The following is a 16,213-nucleotide window of genomic DNA, read 5'->3' on the forward strand; positions in this document are numbered from 1 at the left end:
GCTGTATTGTCCAATTATTAGATAAGAGTCCATATTGTCATGGGACAAGTCTTTCCACTAACAAAGTTTTCGTACTTCGATGTTTAATCTGAAATACTACTACTATGCCATTTTCCAAGAGAGCATCAAAGTCTGTGAATCATTTTCTGCCAAGAGCTGAAGGTCCACATGATGGACAGTCCTACGTTATATACAGTGAATAATGATGTCCCCCTAAAGTGCATTTTGTCCCAGGTCTTACAACCACTAAAGACAAACCTGTTGGACAGAGGAGGAACCTTCTTACCAATGGTTACACCTCTGCTTGATGGTGTCCCCTGGAGAGTAGCTCTGCCGACGGTGGTAACATGGACACTCTTCCTCCTTAACACAAACTCCTTGCTCAAGGTATAGTCCTGCTGGGCACTCGCAGCCGCTCACACACTCATCCCGGCATTGTCCATCTTCATAACTCCCCACAGCTGCACAACTGGCCGGACAGGAGGACATGCAGTCTGAGTACTCCTTTCCATTTGGGCATTTCTTCTCTATAAGGACCATGAACCATAATTAGCAGAGATAATAGCAACTTCTATACCTGGAAATATACTGGGAAAGAGATTCACTAGTTCACAAGGAATGCTTCTTATCTGACCATGGGAAAAAGAGCAGTCCAGGAATTTAAAGTAGAGAGGAACATAATGCAGTACCTGGGTAAGTACTGGGTAGACTAAATTCTATAAATAATTGGGAGTTCTCTGCTTAAGCATTATAAAGAAAGAGTCCAGCAGTAGAAAGTATAAAGAGCTGGGTTTATGCTAGGAAAAGACTGGTTTCACTTACACATGGGAATGTAACTCCCTAGCCATGGCAAAGAGAGCAGCCCAAGTACAGGGAATAAGAGTTCTGCATAGGGGTACTGGGAGGGTTGATTAATTTAACCAAGATGAACCAGTGTGGGAGCGAAGCTCAGGAGAAAGAAATAAAAAATCAGGGTGTCAGAATGGGTCTCCTAGGGTAATCCTTAACTACTCACATGTGTATATGCAGATAGTGCTACATGTTTATAACTGTTATAAAGGGGGGAATACAGGGTTAATTGGAATTTCTTATTGGCCGGTGTCCCTTGGAGGTCAGTCCGACCCTGAAGTTCTGCACCTTCTTATTTACTGGAAAAGACTGGATTCAATAATCTGTGAGAGGCGCATGGAGAATAAATGCATTGCAGCTTTATAGCAATGTGGAATTGCAGAAAAACTGCAGCAAAAGTTCTCTAACAACAGCTCAGAGGAGTAATTTGCCGCAGACACAAGTGCAAGGGCTCTAAGGGAGTGATTTAATCATCAATAAAACCACCTTCTGCTGTGACATATGATTTGTAAGTAGCAAATGAACATTTACCACAAAATCCAGCTCTGCGCCAGTCTAGGATGATCTTCTCTTGAGCACATTCCCGGGCATAGGTAGTGAAGGTCTCACACACAGCCCCAGCCCTATCACTGGCACTCCCTGGGTACTGGCAGTAGGTGTACATACAGGTCTCGTAGTATCCACTGGGCTCCACCTGGGAAGAGAGAAGCAGAGAAATAGGCCAAGGAGTTCAATCAGGGGGTTCTGTGTGTATAATTGTCTATAGCCTTAATTGCTTGGGGTACTTGGGGGGTGTAGGGTTTGCAACAGCAAATGAGATCTTTAGCAACTGGAAAACCATCAGTATGAATGAGACACAATCTTATCCCACAGGCGGGGGGAATGTGATTGGATGAATAACATTCATTATTAGATGGTTGTTTTTCTGTTCTATTTTGTTCATCAGCTCACATGAGTAAGTGTTCCCTACTAACCCCCCCCCCCCATTGCCTCAGGGCCCTGAAACTTCTAATGTAAACATTCCAAAATAACAGCTCAAGTGTCTATGCCACAACCTCTCTGTATCACATGGTAGATATACAACTCCTGCTAACACCAGGGCCACCATCTGAAACATTCATATGCCTGTGGGTAATTATATTAAAACAATATGATATAGAGAATTATATGACACTAATGAGCAGATTGGGCTCATAAAATGTCTAGGAGGACTGATATTGTAGTAACTATTACCTTGGAGTGGCACTGGGTGAAGGGGGAACTGAGGAGCTTCCTACAGACGACTTCAGCTTCTTCTCTGATGGCTTCACGTCCAGGAACATCACAACTGTGCCCGGTCTCTGCTGCATCCTCACAAGTTCTCTGCACAGGGAGAAGTGCCATGTACATCAATATATCAATCATCCTACGGCTACTGGACTTCATTGTATTTCCATTAGAATGTAAGCTCAGTGGAGCCGGGATTCTTAGTACCAACACAATTTCCGTCACAGAGCCCAACTCATGGGACTTTTTCCACCAAGTTAAACTTTACTATATTTTATGAAATGCCAAACAAAAATCAGTGAACATAGTATAAAGTATGATGATGTGCTGCAATGGAACAGATACAATGAGCTTTATCATTACTGACTTCATCGTTATCAAAGGCCGCCATGGTTTCCAACCCCGATCCCATTTTCTGCCCATTCTTACATGAAACGTAAACCTAGATTTGCTAGTTTCAAATATGAGCAGTTTCTACACTGACCAATATACTGAATTTGAGAGAACATTGCCACCTGCTGGTCATTGACAATACACTTCCTCAGAAACAAATATCTTGTGATGTTGCTCTGCTTAGATAATGCTGTTAGAGCTCAAAACTGTAGCCAGTTGCTGAAATGAACAGTAGGTGGCGCTGTTGTTTCACATTTAATATATTAGCAGATTACAAACTGCTTACATCTCGAGAAGAAAAAAATGTAAATGGAAAAAGTGCTTAAAAGAGCATTTTTACATGAATTTGAGTGTTTTTATTTTTTTTGGTTAAAAACAATAGTTTGCAATATGGTATATGGATAGTGAATCTGACGCTTGGGGAAAATGTGCGCAGTAGAAAAAAACTGGTGCCCACCTCACTGTTGGAGCCTTGAATTCTCCAAGAATTTGCAAACCCAGCAGCGTGGGGTGAGATGCTGCCACCAATTTCAGTGAAGTCATCTGGAATCAGAAAGGAAGTAGATCAATCATAGAGGTTCAGATCTTTGGAAACGTGTCTAACATTAGTTGGTAGGGATAGAGAGAGATTTTGGGCATGACTGTAAAGACCAGGCATTGCTGTGTTGGAGTCAGAACACACAGTGAATAGCTGGTTGACTCGTAACAAAGAAGACTCCGTTGACGTCCTGTTTTTAGGAAGCAGTTCATTTGCCCCTTGGTGGCTAAATTGGTTTCTGCCTTCTCCTGGACCAGATATAATATAAATAGGGTTCATGAAATGGTATGAGATATGTAGGTCTGGTGCCCACATGGTCTGTATCAGTTGAATGAGAGCCAAATACCTTGTGGATCTTCATTGTAGACACCACAAAGTCCCTTAGTCCGACCTCTTTGGTCTAAAGTCACAGTCACGTAGATGTTGTTCCTTCCATCAAACTTCACTCGCACCCCCAAGCCACTCTCTATGAACATGAAGTCTCCAAGCCAGAGGATGTTGATCCCTGAGGGAGAAGGCGGGTGGGAATGGCATTGAGAGAGGACATAAATAGTACAACATGGCAAGTAATGGGCTTATGTCTTGTACGTACAGCCTGATATCAGTATAGTGCCACCCAGGACCGCCATCAGAAATCGCAGGGCCCCATACGACAAAATTTCCCGGGTCCCTACGGGTCTGCCCTTCCCACCCCACAGGTCTGCCCCCCACCACACAGTAAAAAAACTAAAAACATATTGGTGGCTATGGTTCCCACATGTTAATAAAAAATAAAAAGATATTGGTTGTCAGGGCCCCCCATAAAAAAAACATTTGTGGCCAGGGCCCCCCCATTAAAAAATATTGGTGGCCAGGGCCCCCCCACATTATAAGAAAATTGGTGGCCAGGGCCCCTTAAACATCCATGTCTTCCCAAAGTCAGCAGCTCTCAGAAATATGGGGGGCCCGGCTAATAAAGTAAGTGTGGCGTGGCCGGGCCCCCATTACCCTCGGGGGCCCCCTACAATTCACCCCCCTGTCCCCCCCTGATGGCGACCCTGGTGCCACCTACCACCAGATGGCACGACTATCACGTTGTGGTGACCACATATGGGCAGATGAAAAATTGGATCTATAATGAGTTTGAACATGAACATAGAGGCCAAACATCTCAAGTAATGGCACAGATCTCTTCTGTATGCAGTCAATGGGATAATCATCAGTAGACCAAGTGCAGCAACTCCAGTAGATGGCATACACATGTGCAAATCTCATGAGGAAAAACCAACATGGATTCTAAGAATCCATTGGATCCATGAGAAGACTTAGTAATGTTGGGCTAGCAAACTAACAAATCTTCCTCTGGGTAAATAAATTCAACCTTTCTCCCATTCCTATTAGTAGAACAGCTCCAGAGCTCCAGCTACTTTTACTTCCTGCACTTGGGCTGCTCTCTTTCCCGTGGGCAGGTAGTGGGGCAGGGGTTCATCTGGGCCGACACTAGAGGGGGCTCTTGCTCCATCAAACTTCTTATTGTGGTCTCTTTTACCTTATAGGGATTAATTCAGTGTTTATCCCAATTAGTTGTGCCCAAGTCTCTACCAGGCCATGGGGAAGAGAGCACCTTTTTAATGAGAATGTTTGAAGACTGAAAATCAATAAAATGTTTTCTTCCAGAACAAATGGTGTCAAATTGATTGATATTCTGGTAATTATTATATATGCTGAATTGTGTTTTATATGTTTGTGGAAAACCTTTAAACGAATAATAAACTGAACTGTGCCTTCACCCAATCTGTGTGTAAACAACAGGAACACCTCATGTCCTTATACATGGAGAAGCCAAGTCATTAGGTGGATACAACATTATTAAGATATGATTCCACCCCATAACATGGCTCCAGTCACATGACTACCAGAACATTTTTGTGTCAGTGTCCCTTTAAGGAAAGATGCAAGGTTGTGCAAGTAGGTGGCCCTCACCATTCTGCAGATGTGGAACTCCTTCTTCTACAATCACTCCATTCACTGAGACCTCTTTTCTCCTCACTGTGATTCTCTCCAAGCCGAGTATCACCTCCAGAGTCTGGGAATAAATCAGTAAACACTTACTCTGTGACTCTCCAGCCTCCTACTGTACTTACAGTCTCGCTGTCTTTGATAAAAAGTGGCAACAGATTTCTACTTCATTTACTGCAACACCACAAGGTTTCCCGATAACAATGAATCCTCCTGTATGTTCACCTTGTCTTAGAACCGCCTCTGTTGTGTTATTCCTGTTATATCTACTTGTCTTTCTTAGGTCCCCTTAGCTCAAATCAAGGTTACAGATTTAGGGTAACAGTCATCCTGCTATAGTTCAATAAGCACTCACCCTAAATCTCCCCCTTACTGACCTTCAGACTGGGCCACTTAGCTCATAACAAGGTTACAGATATATAGAAACATTGGGGTAACAGTCACCCTGCTATAGTTCCAGGGGTACCCAGGATACAAATAAGCACTAACCCCAAATCTCCCCCTAACTGACCTTCAGACTGGGCCACTTAGCTCATAACAAGGTTACAGATATATAGAAACATTGGGGTGTCACCCTGCTATAGTTCCAGGGGTACCCAGGGTACAAATAAGCACTCACCCCAAATCTCCCCCTAACTGACCTTCAGACTGGGCCCCCTTAGCTCATAACAAGGTTACAGATATATAGAAACATTGGGGTGTCACCCTGCTATAGTTCCAGGGGTACCCGGCGCACAAATAAGCACTAACCCCAAATCTCCTCCTAACTGACCTTCAGACTGGGCCCCCTTAGTTCATAACAAGGTTACAGATATATAGAAACATTGGGGTGTCACCCTGCTATAGTTCCAGGGGTACCCAGGGCACAAATAATCACACACCCCAAATCTCCCCCTAACTGGCCTTCAGACTGGGCCCCCTTAGCTCATAACAAGGTTACAGATATATAGAAACATTGGGGTGTCACCCTGCTATAGTTCCAGGGGTACCCAGGGCACAAATAATCACTCACCCCAATTCTCCCCCTAGCTGACCTTCAGACTGAGCTCCCTTAGCTCATAACAAGGGTACAGATATATAGAAACATTGGGGTGTCACCCTGCTATAGTTCCAGGGGTACCCAGGGCACAAATAATCACTCACCCCAAATCTCCCCCTAACTGACCTTCAGACTGGGCCCCCTTAGCTCATAACAAGGTTACAGATATATAGAAACATTGGGGTGTCACCCTGCTATAGTTCCAGGGGTACCCAGGGCACAAATAATCACTCACCCCAAATCTCCCCCTAACTGACCTTCATAACAAGGTTACAGATATATAGAAACATTGGGGTAACCTTGGAACCCTGGGCAGTTTGGGAAAGTACCTTGGGACACTGGTCATTTTGGGAGCAGGGCTCCTCAGAGATATAAACAGCCCAGGTGGAGTCAGAGGAGGAGGCCAGGCTATAAGTGCAGGTTCCATGGAAGTGAAAGTGTTTTCCATCAAAAGTGCGAAAGTGGAAACCTCCCCAGGTCACACAGGTGCTGAATAATCTTCTTTGCTGTGGGGATACCCCAACCAAGGCGGTGGAGAAGTACGGCTTCATCAGGAAAGGGGAGGCCAGGTCGGCTGCTCAGGGGAGAAGACAAAATATGGGTCAGAAACGTTTGATAGGGTGCCTTGTGTCAAGCTTATTATTTGGTTCATGATAATCAGTCTTTGGTGTCTTACATCACATAGGAATGATATATAGTTTGTTGGGTTTGACTACACTTCTTGCAACAGACAGAATGAATAAAGCTTAGTTTGTGGGCTAATTCACCTGTGGGGGACACATAGGAGCAGCTGAAACAGAAATCAGAAGTGACGTTCTTCCAGCTGTGGCCCCAAGGGTGACTGCAACACTCTTCCATACTCATGAGAGAGACATTGAGCGAGTGTAGAAAGTCTTGGCAGTTCCAGCTGGGAAAGCAACGACCTAGGAAACCTTGTCCTGTGGGAAGAAACACAGTTGTTTGATCACCATACTCAGCCTGGGAAGCGTAAGGAAGAACTCTCCAAACACCATCATTTCTGTCCAACAGTAACAATAAAAATGTAACCAGCTGATGTACCTTCTGTGCAGTGGTCTCCACTCCAACCCTCACAACATGCCCTTATAGTTCTATTGGACACAACTGGCCTTGTGTCCTGGGGTCTAGGGAAGAGAACACACAATTAAACACCATGAGTCCACAAGTTATGTTGTATAATGCTATGGAACCTGGATATTGATGTCCTGCCTTATCCATGTTCATCACTGCAAGTTTATATATCCCAAAATAGTTGGGGATTTCCAGTCAAATGTTGCTCTTCGGTTTGTAGGCATCATCCACAAAGCTTTAGTACATAGAGCCAAGCTAGTACTGTTCATTAGAATTCGGAATCCAAACACATATCCTATACTATCAATGACCAATAATACATTCACTCTCCCTAACACCCGACCAGTCACATTTGCAAGGTGTAGGCAGCTCATTAACCTCATTAGGAGACATCCTACTACTTACTTATAAATGTAGCACATGGAAGCAGCTCCTCTTTCCAGGTAATATCTGGCTATCCCTGCATCAGCCCCATACTCCCGGCGCATCTGCTCCTGGTCCAACTGCCAACCATCTAGGTTGTACTGAAACACACTGGAACAAGGCACCAACTGCTCCCGCCTGGGTGAAATCACCTGATTCTCTGTCACTTGGACCATCCGCTCACACCAGCGCCTGGAACAGCAGAATAGAAATATTGAAAATGAGTGAAGCATTGAGTGAAGACAGAGCCCTGCAAGTTTAGTGAAAAAGTTGGGATGGGAGTCTTCTATATTTCACGATGAGTGAAAGGAGAGTTTTATAAGCCAGGCCAGGCAATAATTATATAATTCAGATGAAGATTGGGGAAAATTCAGTAAGATTGAGAAAACTTCTATGTATGAGACAGGGGAAGGAAGGTTATAGCTCAGTTTGCTGAAGATAATAGTTGTATAATTCAGGTGGAAGGGTGGGGCAGTTCTATAGATGTTTATTGACCTGGATAAGCTTTAGGAATATTGCCATGCTATTAGGGATGAATGCTGGGATAGTTCTATAACTTCAGTGAGGGAAAAGGTCTGTTGACATGGATGAGCTTTGCAAGAGTTGATTTGATGCTTAGGTTGAGTGTGAATAGAAGTGGATGGTTCTGTCACTGAATGATAGTAGAGTTTTGTTGCTCAAATTGAGTGATAAGAGAGTTCGACAACTGGTTGGAGGAGGTCAGACTTGTATCATTTGGCCCATGCAAAGACAGGGCGTTCAGCTAAGGCTGTAGGATGGGATAGTTGTAAAACCGGTGATGGGGTTGAGTGAGGGTAGTTAAGGATGATTGTCTGTGTCACTGTGAGTGAGTATTTAATAACTTACCCATCAGAGAAAGTGAGTTTCAACCACAGTGGCAGCAGCAAGACTGCCCATAACATGATTGGGTCTCACAGTGGTACCAACCCAAGTCCTAACCTGCAATCAAGACAAATAGTTGGTTACATGTTGTATATAAGATACAGCTGAGGAATCTCATGAATGTTAATACAAGGGACTGTGCAGATTATCTGAGTGACCCAGTGGTACCTACTGATCTAACTGTGAAAATGGGGCACTCGGCTACTAAGAAAGAAAGAGACTATGTGCCCAGATCTCTGTGATTCATAAAACTGTGAGTCAAGGCAAATAAAGCAGCTGAATTTTAGTCACACTTGAAACCCGCCCAACTTATATATTATATCACAATTATATTAATGGGGATGTTCGCCTTTAAATTAACTGTTAGTATGATGTAAAGAGTGACATTCTGAGACAATTTGCAATTGGTTTTCATTTTTTATCATTTGTGGTTTTTGACTTATTTAGCTTTTTATTCAGCAGCTCTCCAGTTTGTCATTTCAGCCATCTGGTTGCTAGGTTCCAAATTCCCCTAGCAACCATGCATTGAATAAGAGACTGGAATATGAATAGAAAGATGAGTAATAGTAGCAATAAGAATAAATGTGTAGCCATACAGAGCATGTGTTTCTTTAGATGGGTCAGTGACCCCCATTTGAAAGCTGGAAAGAGCCAGAAGAAGAAGGCAAATAATTAAAAAAAATATATAAAATATAGATAATGAAGACCAATGGAAAAGTTGCGTTGAATTAGCTTTTTTTATAACATTCTAAAGTTAACTTTAAAGTCATGTAACTCCTGAAGCATTTCTTGGTGTTGGCAGCAGGTGTGGGAGGTGCTGTCATTATACTGAATATCTAATGCTGATACGTTTATACTATAAATTCGATTATGTGTAGGAATTTAATATGTTTATTTAACCCACATCAGTATTTTATTCGCGCCTGGTGCAAATATGCGGTGAATTTCCACATTTTGCGGTCGGCGAATAAATTTGCAAAATTGCAGGGAAAATTCGCTGCAATTTGACTTTAATGTGCGTCAAATTGTCGCCGGCATTGGAATTGTTTCAGGCATCATAAAAAATTTTGACGCCGGCGTCAAAATTAGCGTTTCGCTAATTTTTTGTCATTTCGCGTGGAAATTCACACATGTCATAGATATTATTAATCACACACAATAGCGACACCGAATAACTGAACTCGTGGACTTTTGACGCCGGCGTCAAAATTAGCGTTTCGCAAATTTTTTGCCATTTCGCAGGAAATTCACACATGTCATAGATATTATTAATCACACACAATAGCGACACTGAATAACTGAACTCGTGGACTTTGTTGCCGGTCAGTCCCAGCGACTGGGTCAGTAACGATGAAACCCAATTAATTGAGCTTTGACTGAAGAGAAGAAATAAAATACATTTCCTATATAACAAGTATATTTATATATAACTGGTTCCCTCTTACCTGCCCGGTTCATTGGAGTTGAGTGAGAGTCGAGTGAGCGTTGAGTGAGAGTCGAGTGAGAGTCGAGTGAGAGTTGAGTGAGCGTTGAGTGAGAGTCGAGTGAGGCTGTGGTTATGTCTCCAGCTCGGGGTGTTGTGCAGTAAATAATGATGTTCAGATGTGACTGTGGGTTTTATACCTGGGGGGGATTAGTAAGGGGGTGTAACATCTGACTGTCCCAGGATTAGAGACCCCCCCACATAAACACAGCTGCCGCCTGTCCTTTCACATGGAAACGGCTCCCCAGTATCCCCCCCAGTCCCACACGGACAGACGTACAGACAGGAGCCCCCCCCCCTCAATGTCCCACTGGGATAAGAAAAGCACAGGGGGGGGTTGTTTGTTTGAAGCTGAAAGTCTAAATAGTAATGAATTGGCTCCAGACACTTCTGGGAAAAGAGATTGTGACCCCCCCCAACACACCGTGCCTGGTTCCCCCAAACTGTCATAAAGGAAATAGCCCCCCCCCCAAGTGCCCCCATGTTTAATAATAATAATAATCATAATAACCCACACACACTGGGACAGGAGAACATTATTTTATTTGTATTATTTATATTTTCATGTTATTAAATATAAAGTATAATAACTGCCCCAGCCACAGACATAGGGTTAAATACCTGCACCCCCTATGTAATTAGATATTGCTGAGCCCCACAGCTAATTATTTTTCAGACCCCCAAAATGTTTAGCGAATGACTTGTTTTACCAATATTTATTGAAACTGTGTATGAATTAGGGTCTCATGGGGCCCCTATACCTCCTGCGCCCCCTGCAGCCACTGGGTCTGCTTCCTCCATAGTTACCCCCTATAGTGTATAGCAATAAGTACAGTGCCCAGCTACAGGTATGGGACCTGTTATCCAGAATGCTCGGGACCTGGGGTTTCCAGATAACGGATCTTTCTGTAATTTGGATCTTCATACCTTAAGTCTACTAGAAAATCATATAAATATTAAATAAACCCAATAGACTGGTTTTGCCTCCAATAAGGATTAATTATATCTTAGTTGGGATCAAGTACAAGTTACTGTTTTATTATTACACAGAAAAAGGAAATAATTTTTAAAAATTCCAATTATTTAATTAAAAACAGAATCTATGAAAGACAGGCCTTCCTGTAATGTGATGCTTTCTAGATAATGGGTTTCCGGATATCAGATCCTACACTTGTATAACAGGGCAATTACATGGAATGGGCCACACTGGATCCTTCCAGCACAGGAAAGAACTGGCACCTTATAGATATCTACTGTACAATCATTAAACACCATAGTAATGAGCCTGTGCCCAAGAGCTTACACTTCAGTGGTACCGAAGGCTTCACATAAACATATACTGACCCTGCTGAACTGAATGCAAATAAAATCCTCACGTTCTGATGGAGCACTCACTTACCCCTGGGCTTTTCCCCTTGCATCTGGTATGGTACCTATAGAAGCCATTTCAATATTTAAAGTGGACCTGTCACCCAGACACAAAAATCTGTATAATAAAAGTCCTTTTCAAATTAAACATGAAATCCAATTTCTATTTTTTATTAAAGCATTCATAGCTGTTTTAAACTCATTTCAAAATCGCAGCTGTCAATCAAATATTTTCTGCCCCTCCTCTATGAGATTCTGAGATGATACAAGACTTGTCTTAATAACAGTGTCCCACAAAATGGCTCCTGCCTGCTTGTTATAATTATGAGTTCCCAGACTGAAGGAAACAAGATTCAAATCATTTATACAGTGTAATTAAAGTTCATTTTGCTTGACTAATGTGATAAAATAGGATTTTGAATATTTTTTGGGGGTGACGGGTCCCCTTTAAAAAGTGATGACAATCTCATTACAGGCCTGTAAGTCTGACATCTCTTGGGGGGGGGGCAAGTTATTTGAACGTTTTCTAAAAGTCCATTGTAAAATGGCATTATAAGTAATAATCATTTGTACTGAAATTATTTAAGCTACCTAGAAATAAAAGTTCAGTATGATGAAAGCAATAATATTCTGTCCAAATATCCTATTTTATTCTGTAGTCCTGTAACTTGGAAATACAGTTACCTAGCAACCAGGCAGGGGAGGTGAGTGACAGAAGTGGGGACAAATACGAGGGAGACCAAATAGAAGAATAAGGGATATAAAAGGAATAATAACACAAATGAGCTTTCTGGTTGCTGGGGTGAGTGACCCTAACAACCAGATAACATATTGGGTTGAAAGATGAATAAATACACAATCTAAGCATTGGATACATTTATAGTAATGGCCAGAGGGTGGCAGCAGAGAGGAACATGGAGCAGCAGGTGGGGGGCAGCAGTTACCCACAGGTTTATCACAGCAATGTCAATAAGTGAGCTCTCTGGAGAACTTGGTTCTACTGGGGGACATTCACAGCTTTATAAGGGCAACATCTGACCCATTGGCCTCACATTGGACTGACCTGACACACAGGAAAAGTCATTTGTCCCAAGAATTTCCAATTGTTTCAATTAAAATAATTTCTGGCTCAAGACTCCACCTTGCGACATCTTGTATTCTCCTGTAAATCAGATGCATTCTGCTCCACTGCTCCACTATTTCAGGAGTCAGAACCAGCAGTGCAGAGAATATTAACAGACAGACACTGCTAGCAGTGACAATGACAAAAGAGAAGCAGTGAATGATTTATATATATATATATAAATATATATGTATATCGATAGCATTACAGTTTCATGAGTACATAAATAAAGAGGGATAAAAAGATTTGCCGCTCGAAGTGCGGTGGAATTTTTTGACCACGCTCCTTTTTGCGGCCACACCCCCAAATTACCATGCCCATTTTACAAAATTTGCCAGGTTATGAAAGTTTAAACACATTTCTGTAGTTGTTATGTTTTATTACAGTTTTGCTATTGAACGTGAATTGCCCATTAAAGGAAAACTACACTCCCAAAATGAATATTTAAGCAACAGATTTATATTGAATCAGTTTATATAGAATTAAGTGACATATTAAAGAATCTTACCAACTGGAATATATATTTAAGTAAATATTTTCCCTTCTCCCTTTTACATCTCTTGCCTTGAACCACCATTTTGTGATGGTCTGTGTGCTGCCTCAGAGGTCACCTGACCAGAAATACTGCAGCTCTAACTGTAACAGGAAGAGATCACCTGACCAGAAATATTGCAGCTCTAACTGTAACAGGAAGAGATCACCTGACCAGAAATACTGCAGCTCTAACTTTAACAGGAAGAGATCACCTGACCAGAAATACTGCAGCTCTATCTGTAACAGGAAGAAATCACCTGACCAGAAATACTGCAGCTCTCACTGTAACCGGAAGAAATCTCCTGACCAGAAATACTGCAGCTCTAACTGTAACAGGAAGAGATCACCTGACTAGAAATACTGCAGCTCTAACTGTGACAGGAATAGATCACCTGACCAGAAATACCGCAGTTCTAACTGTAACAGGAAGAGATCACCTGACCAGAAATACTGCAGCTCTAACTGTAACAGGAAGAGATCACCTGACCAGAAATACTGCAGCTCTAACTGTAACAGGAAGAGATCACCTGACCAGAAACACTGCAGCTCTAACTGTAACAAGAAGAGATCACCTGACCAGAAATACTGCAGCTCTAACTGTAACAGGAAGAAGTGTGGAAGCAAAACATGTATAGTTTGTTTGGTTTGTTTGTATGCACTGTGAATCCCAGGGGGCGGCCCATATTTTTTAAAATGGCAATTTTCTATTTTTGATTACCCAATGGCACATACTACTAGAAAAGTATATTATTATGAAAATGGTTTATTTCCATGAAGCAAAAGTTTTACATATGAGCTGTTTTATGCAAAATGTTTTTAAAGAGACCTACATTGTTTAAAGGGTATAGTTTTCCTTTAAGCTGTGAGTCTAACTTCTCCCAAGAGACAAAACTGTTACAAAATGTATCTCAAGTATCTATTCTGAGCTCTCTGCCAAGAGCCAATTAAGTTAGAACAGTGTCGCACTGGGACACCAGGGGCCCACCAAAAAAACCTTAGACCAGGGGCCCACCAAAAAGCTTCAGACTAGGGGGCCACTCTCAGTATTATTATTCCTCCTCTCCTCACTCAACCTCTATTCTCCCAGTCTCTTTTCTTTACAGACTATAATCTGTTATTCCATCTATTTAGCCTCTTTGTTCTCCTAGAAATAGGGAATGGCCATGAAATAGGCCAAATGTTTATCAACATGAGGGGCCACTGACACCTGGGCCCCCTGGACTTTTCCTGATATCCCTATGGGCCAGTCCGACACTGAGTTATAAATATTGTATCTTTTTTGGCAGAGAAATTGGGACTTTCCAGTACAAATGTGGGACCAAGGGTTGAGCTGTCAAATGCGGGACTTTCCTGCTCAAAACAGGACAGTTGGAAGGTATGAATTAAGGGTTATACCATTACAGCAGGGGTGAGGGGGATATGGAATATTGAGGACTTGTGGAACAGTCACATATTATAGGGTGGGTTATTTATTAAAGTAGTGATGAGAGTAATGATCCACATGGGCAGCACCGGGGGTCACTGGGAGGCACTTTCACTTGCAGTGGGGGGTCCTGAGTTCAGTTCCAGCTGGAGCTCTATGTGCAGGTGTGTGTTCTCTCCCACCCCCCCTAACCAAATAAACTGCTGAATATAATTTATGTACTGTGCTGCTGATATGTTGGTGCTATACAAATAATAGATGGGGCCACTCTATGAACAGAATTGTTTTATATATTCGGGGGGTGCCGAGGACCTGTGTGTTCCCCCCCTCTTATCCCCTGAGCAATAATAACTGCAGGGCCAGTGCACACCAGAGACTGGACACCAGAGCTGACACAATGAGCTGTTTGGAGCCCGTGTTTGTTTGCCGGACCCCCCCAGTCTGTCACTGGAGATGAGATGAGACCTGACAGGAGCTTTGTGTGCCCCCCGCCCTGTGTAACCAGGATCTGAGCATTTCCCAAACTGTTTGGCCAAAGGAATCCGGTCCCTGGGGGCTCCCTGCTGAGTATTCTCCCCCAGATACACGGAACTGCTCTTATCCCCATGTCCTGCTTCTACGATCATCCCTGCCCCCCCTACTGAATCAACTGCCCCCCCCCAATAATCTGCCCCCCTCCAACTGACCATCCAAATGCCTGAACTGCTGGGTCCGACTTCCTAATAATCTATTCCTCATAACCTATTTATCTGTAACCTTGTAATGGGGGAGTGTTTATTTGTACCCTGGGTACCCCTGGAACTTTAGCAGGGTGACACCCCAATGTTTCTATATATGTGTAACCTTGTTATGAGCTAAGGGGGCCCAGTCTGAAGGTCAGTTAGGGGGAGATTTGGGGTGAGTGATTATTTATACCCTGGGTACCCCTGGAACCATAGCAGGGTGACTGTTACCCCAATGTTTCTATATATCTGTAACCTTGTTATGAGCTAAGGGGGCCCAGTCTGAAGGTCAGTTAGGGGGAGATTTGGGGTGAGTGTTTATTTGTACCCTGGGTACCCCTGGAACTATAGCAGGGTGACACCCCAATGTTTCTATATATCTGTAACCTTGTTATGAGCTAAGGGGGCCCAGTCTGAAGGTCAGTTAGGGGGAGATTTGGGGTGAGTGCTTATTTGTACCCTGGGTACCCCTGGAACTATAGCAGGTTGACAAAGATGCGAAGAAGCAGGCGGTAGACGGCACTTCTGAAAATGGGGTTTATTGGAGTAACTGCTGATGACACCTTACGCGTTTCGGGAGTTATCCCTTAATCATAGGAGATTTGGGGTGAGTGTTTATTTGTGCCCTGGGTACCCCTGGAACTATAGCAGGGTGACACCCCAATGTTTCTATATATCTGTAACCTTGTTATGAGCTAAGGGGGCCCAGTCTGAAGGTCAGTTAGGGGGAGATTTGGGGTGAGTGCTTATTTGTACCCTGGGTACCCCTGGAACTATAGCAGGGTGACTGTTACCCCAATGTTTCTATATATCTGTAACCTTGTTATGAGCTAAGGGGGCCCAGCCTGAAGGTCAGTTAGGGAGAGATTTGGGGTGAGTGTTTATTTGTACCCTGGGTACCCCAGGAACTATAGCACGTTGACACCCCAATGTTTCTATATATCTGTAACCTTGTTATGAGCTAAGGGGGCCCAGCCTGAAGGTCAGTTAGGGGGAAATTTGGGGTGAGTGCTTATTTGTACCCTGGGTACCCCTGGAACTATAGCAGGGTGACACCCCAAT

At 43.0% G+C, this 16,213-nt stretch overlaps 1 protein-coding gene across 4 annotated transcripts in view; it reads right to left on the minus strand.

Moving 5' to 3' along the window:
• Positions 1-10,078, minus strand: part of sspo.L (SCO-spondin L homeolog) — a 77,963-nt gene extending 67,885 nt beyond the window's left edge. For all 4 annotated transcript variants that reach the window (XM_018241269.2, XM_018241268.2, XM_041565693.1 and 1 more), the window contains exons 1-12: positions 9,944-10,078; positions 8,463-8,555; positions 7,578-7,787; positions 7,143-7,225; positions 6,851-7,021; positions 6,413-6,657; positions 5,009-5,111; positions 3,393-3,551; positions 2,966-3,051; positions 2,083-2,211; positions 1,381-1,543; positions 287-527 (exon numbers count right to left, since the gene is read on the minus strand). In XM_018241269.2, the coding sequence (XP_018096758.1) occupies positions 287-527; positions 1,381-1,543; positions 2,083-2,211; positions 2,966-3,051; positions 3,393-3,551; positions 5,009-5,111; positions 6,413-6,657; positions 6,851-7,021; positions 7,143-7,225; positions 7,578-7,787; positions 8,463-8,518 (1,646 nt within the window). In that variant the 5' untranslated portion in view covers positions 8,519-8,555; positions 9,944-10,078. The remainder of the gene's footprint in view (positions 1-286; positions 528-1,380; positions 1,544-2,082; positions 2,212-2,965; positions 3,052-3,392; positions 3,552-5,008; positions 5,112-6,412; positions 6,658-6,850; positions 7,022-7,142; positions 7,226-7,577; positions 7,788-8,462; positions 8,556-9,943) is intronic.
• Between the last annotated feature and the right edge of the window lie 6,135 nt (positions 10,079-16,213).

Source organism: Xenopus laevis, chromosome 6L, assembly GCF_017654675.1.
Source record: "Xenopus laevis strain J_2021 chromosome 6L, Xenopus_laevis_v10.1, whole genome shotgun sequence".
NCBI classification, from domain to species: domain Eukaryota; kingdom Metazoa; phylum Chordata; class Amphibia; order Anura; family Pipidae; genus Xenopus; species Xenopus laevis.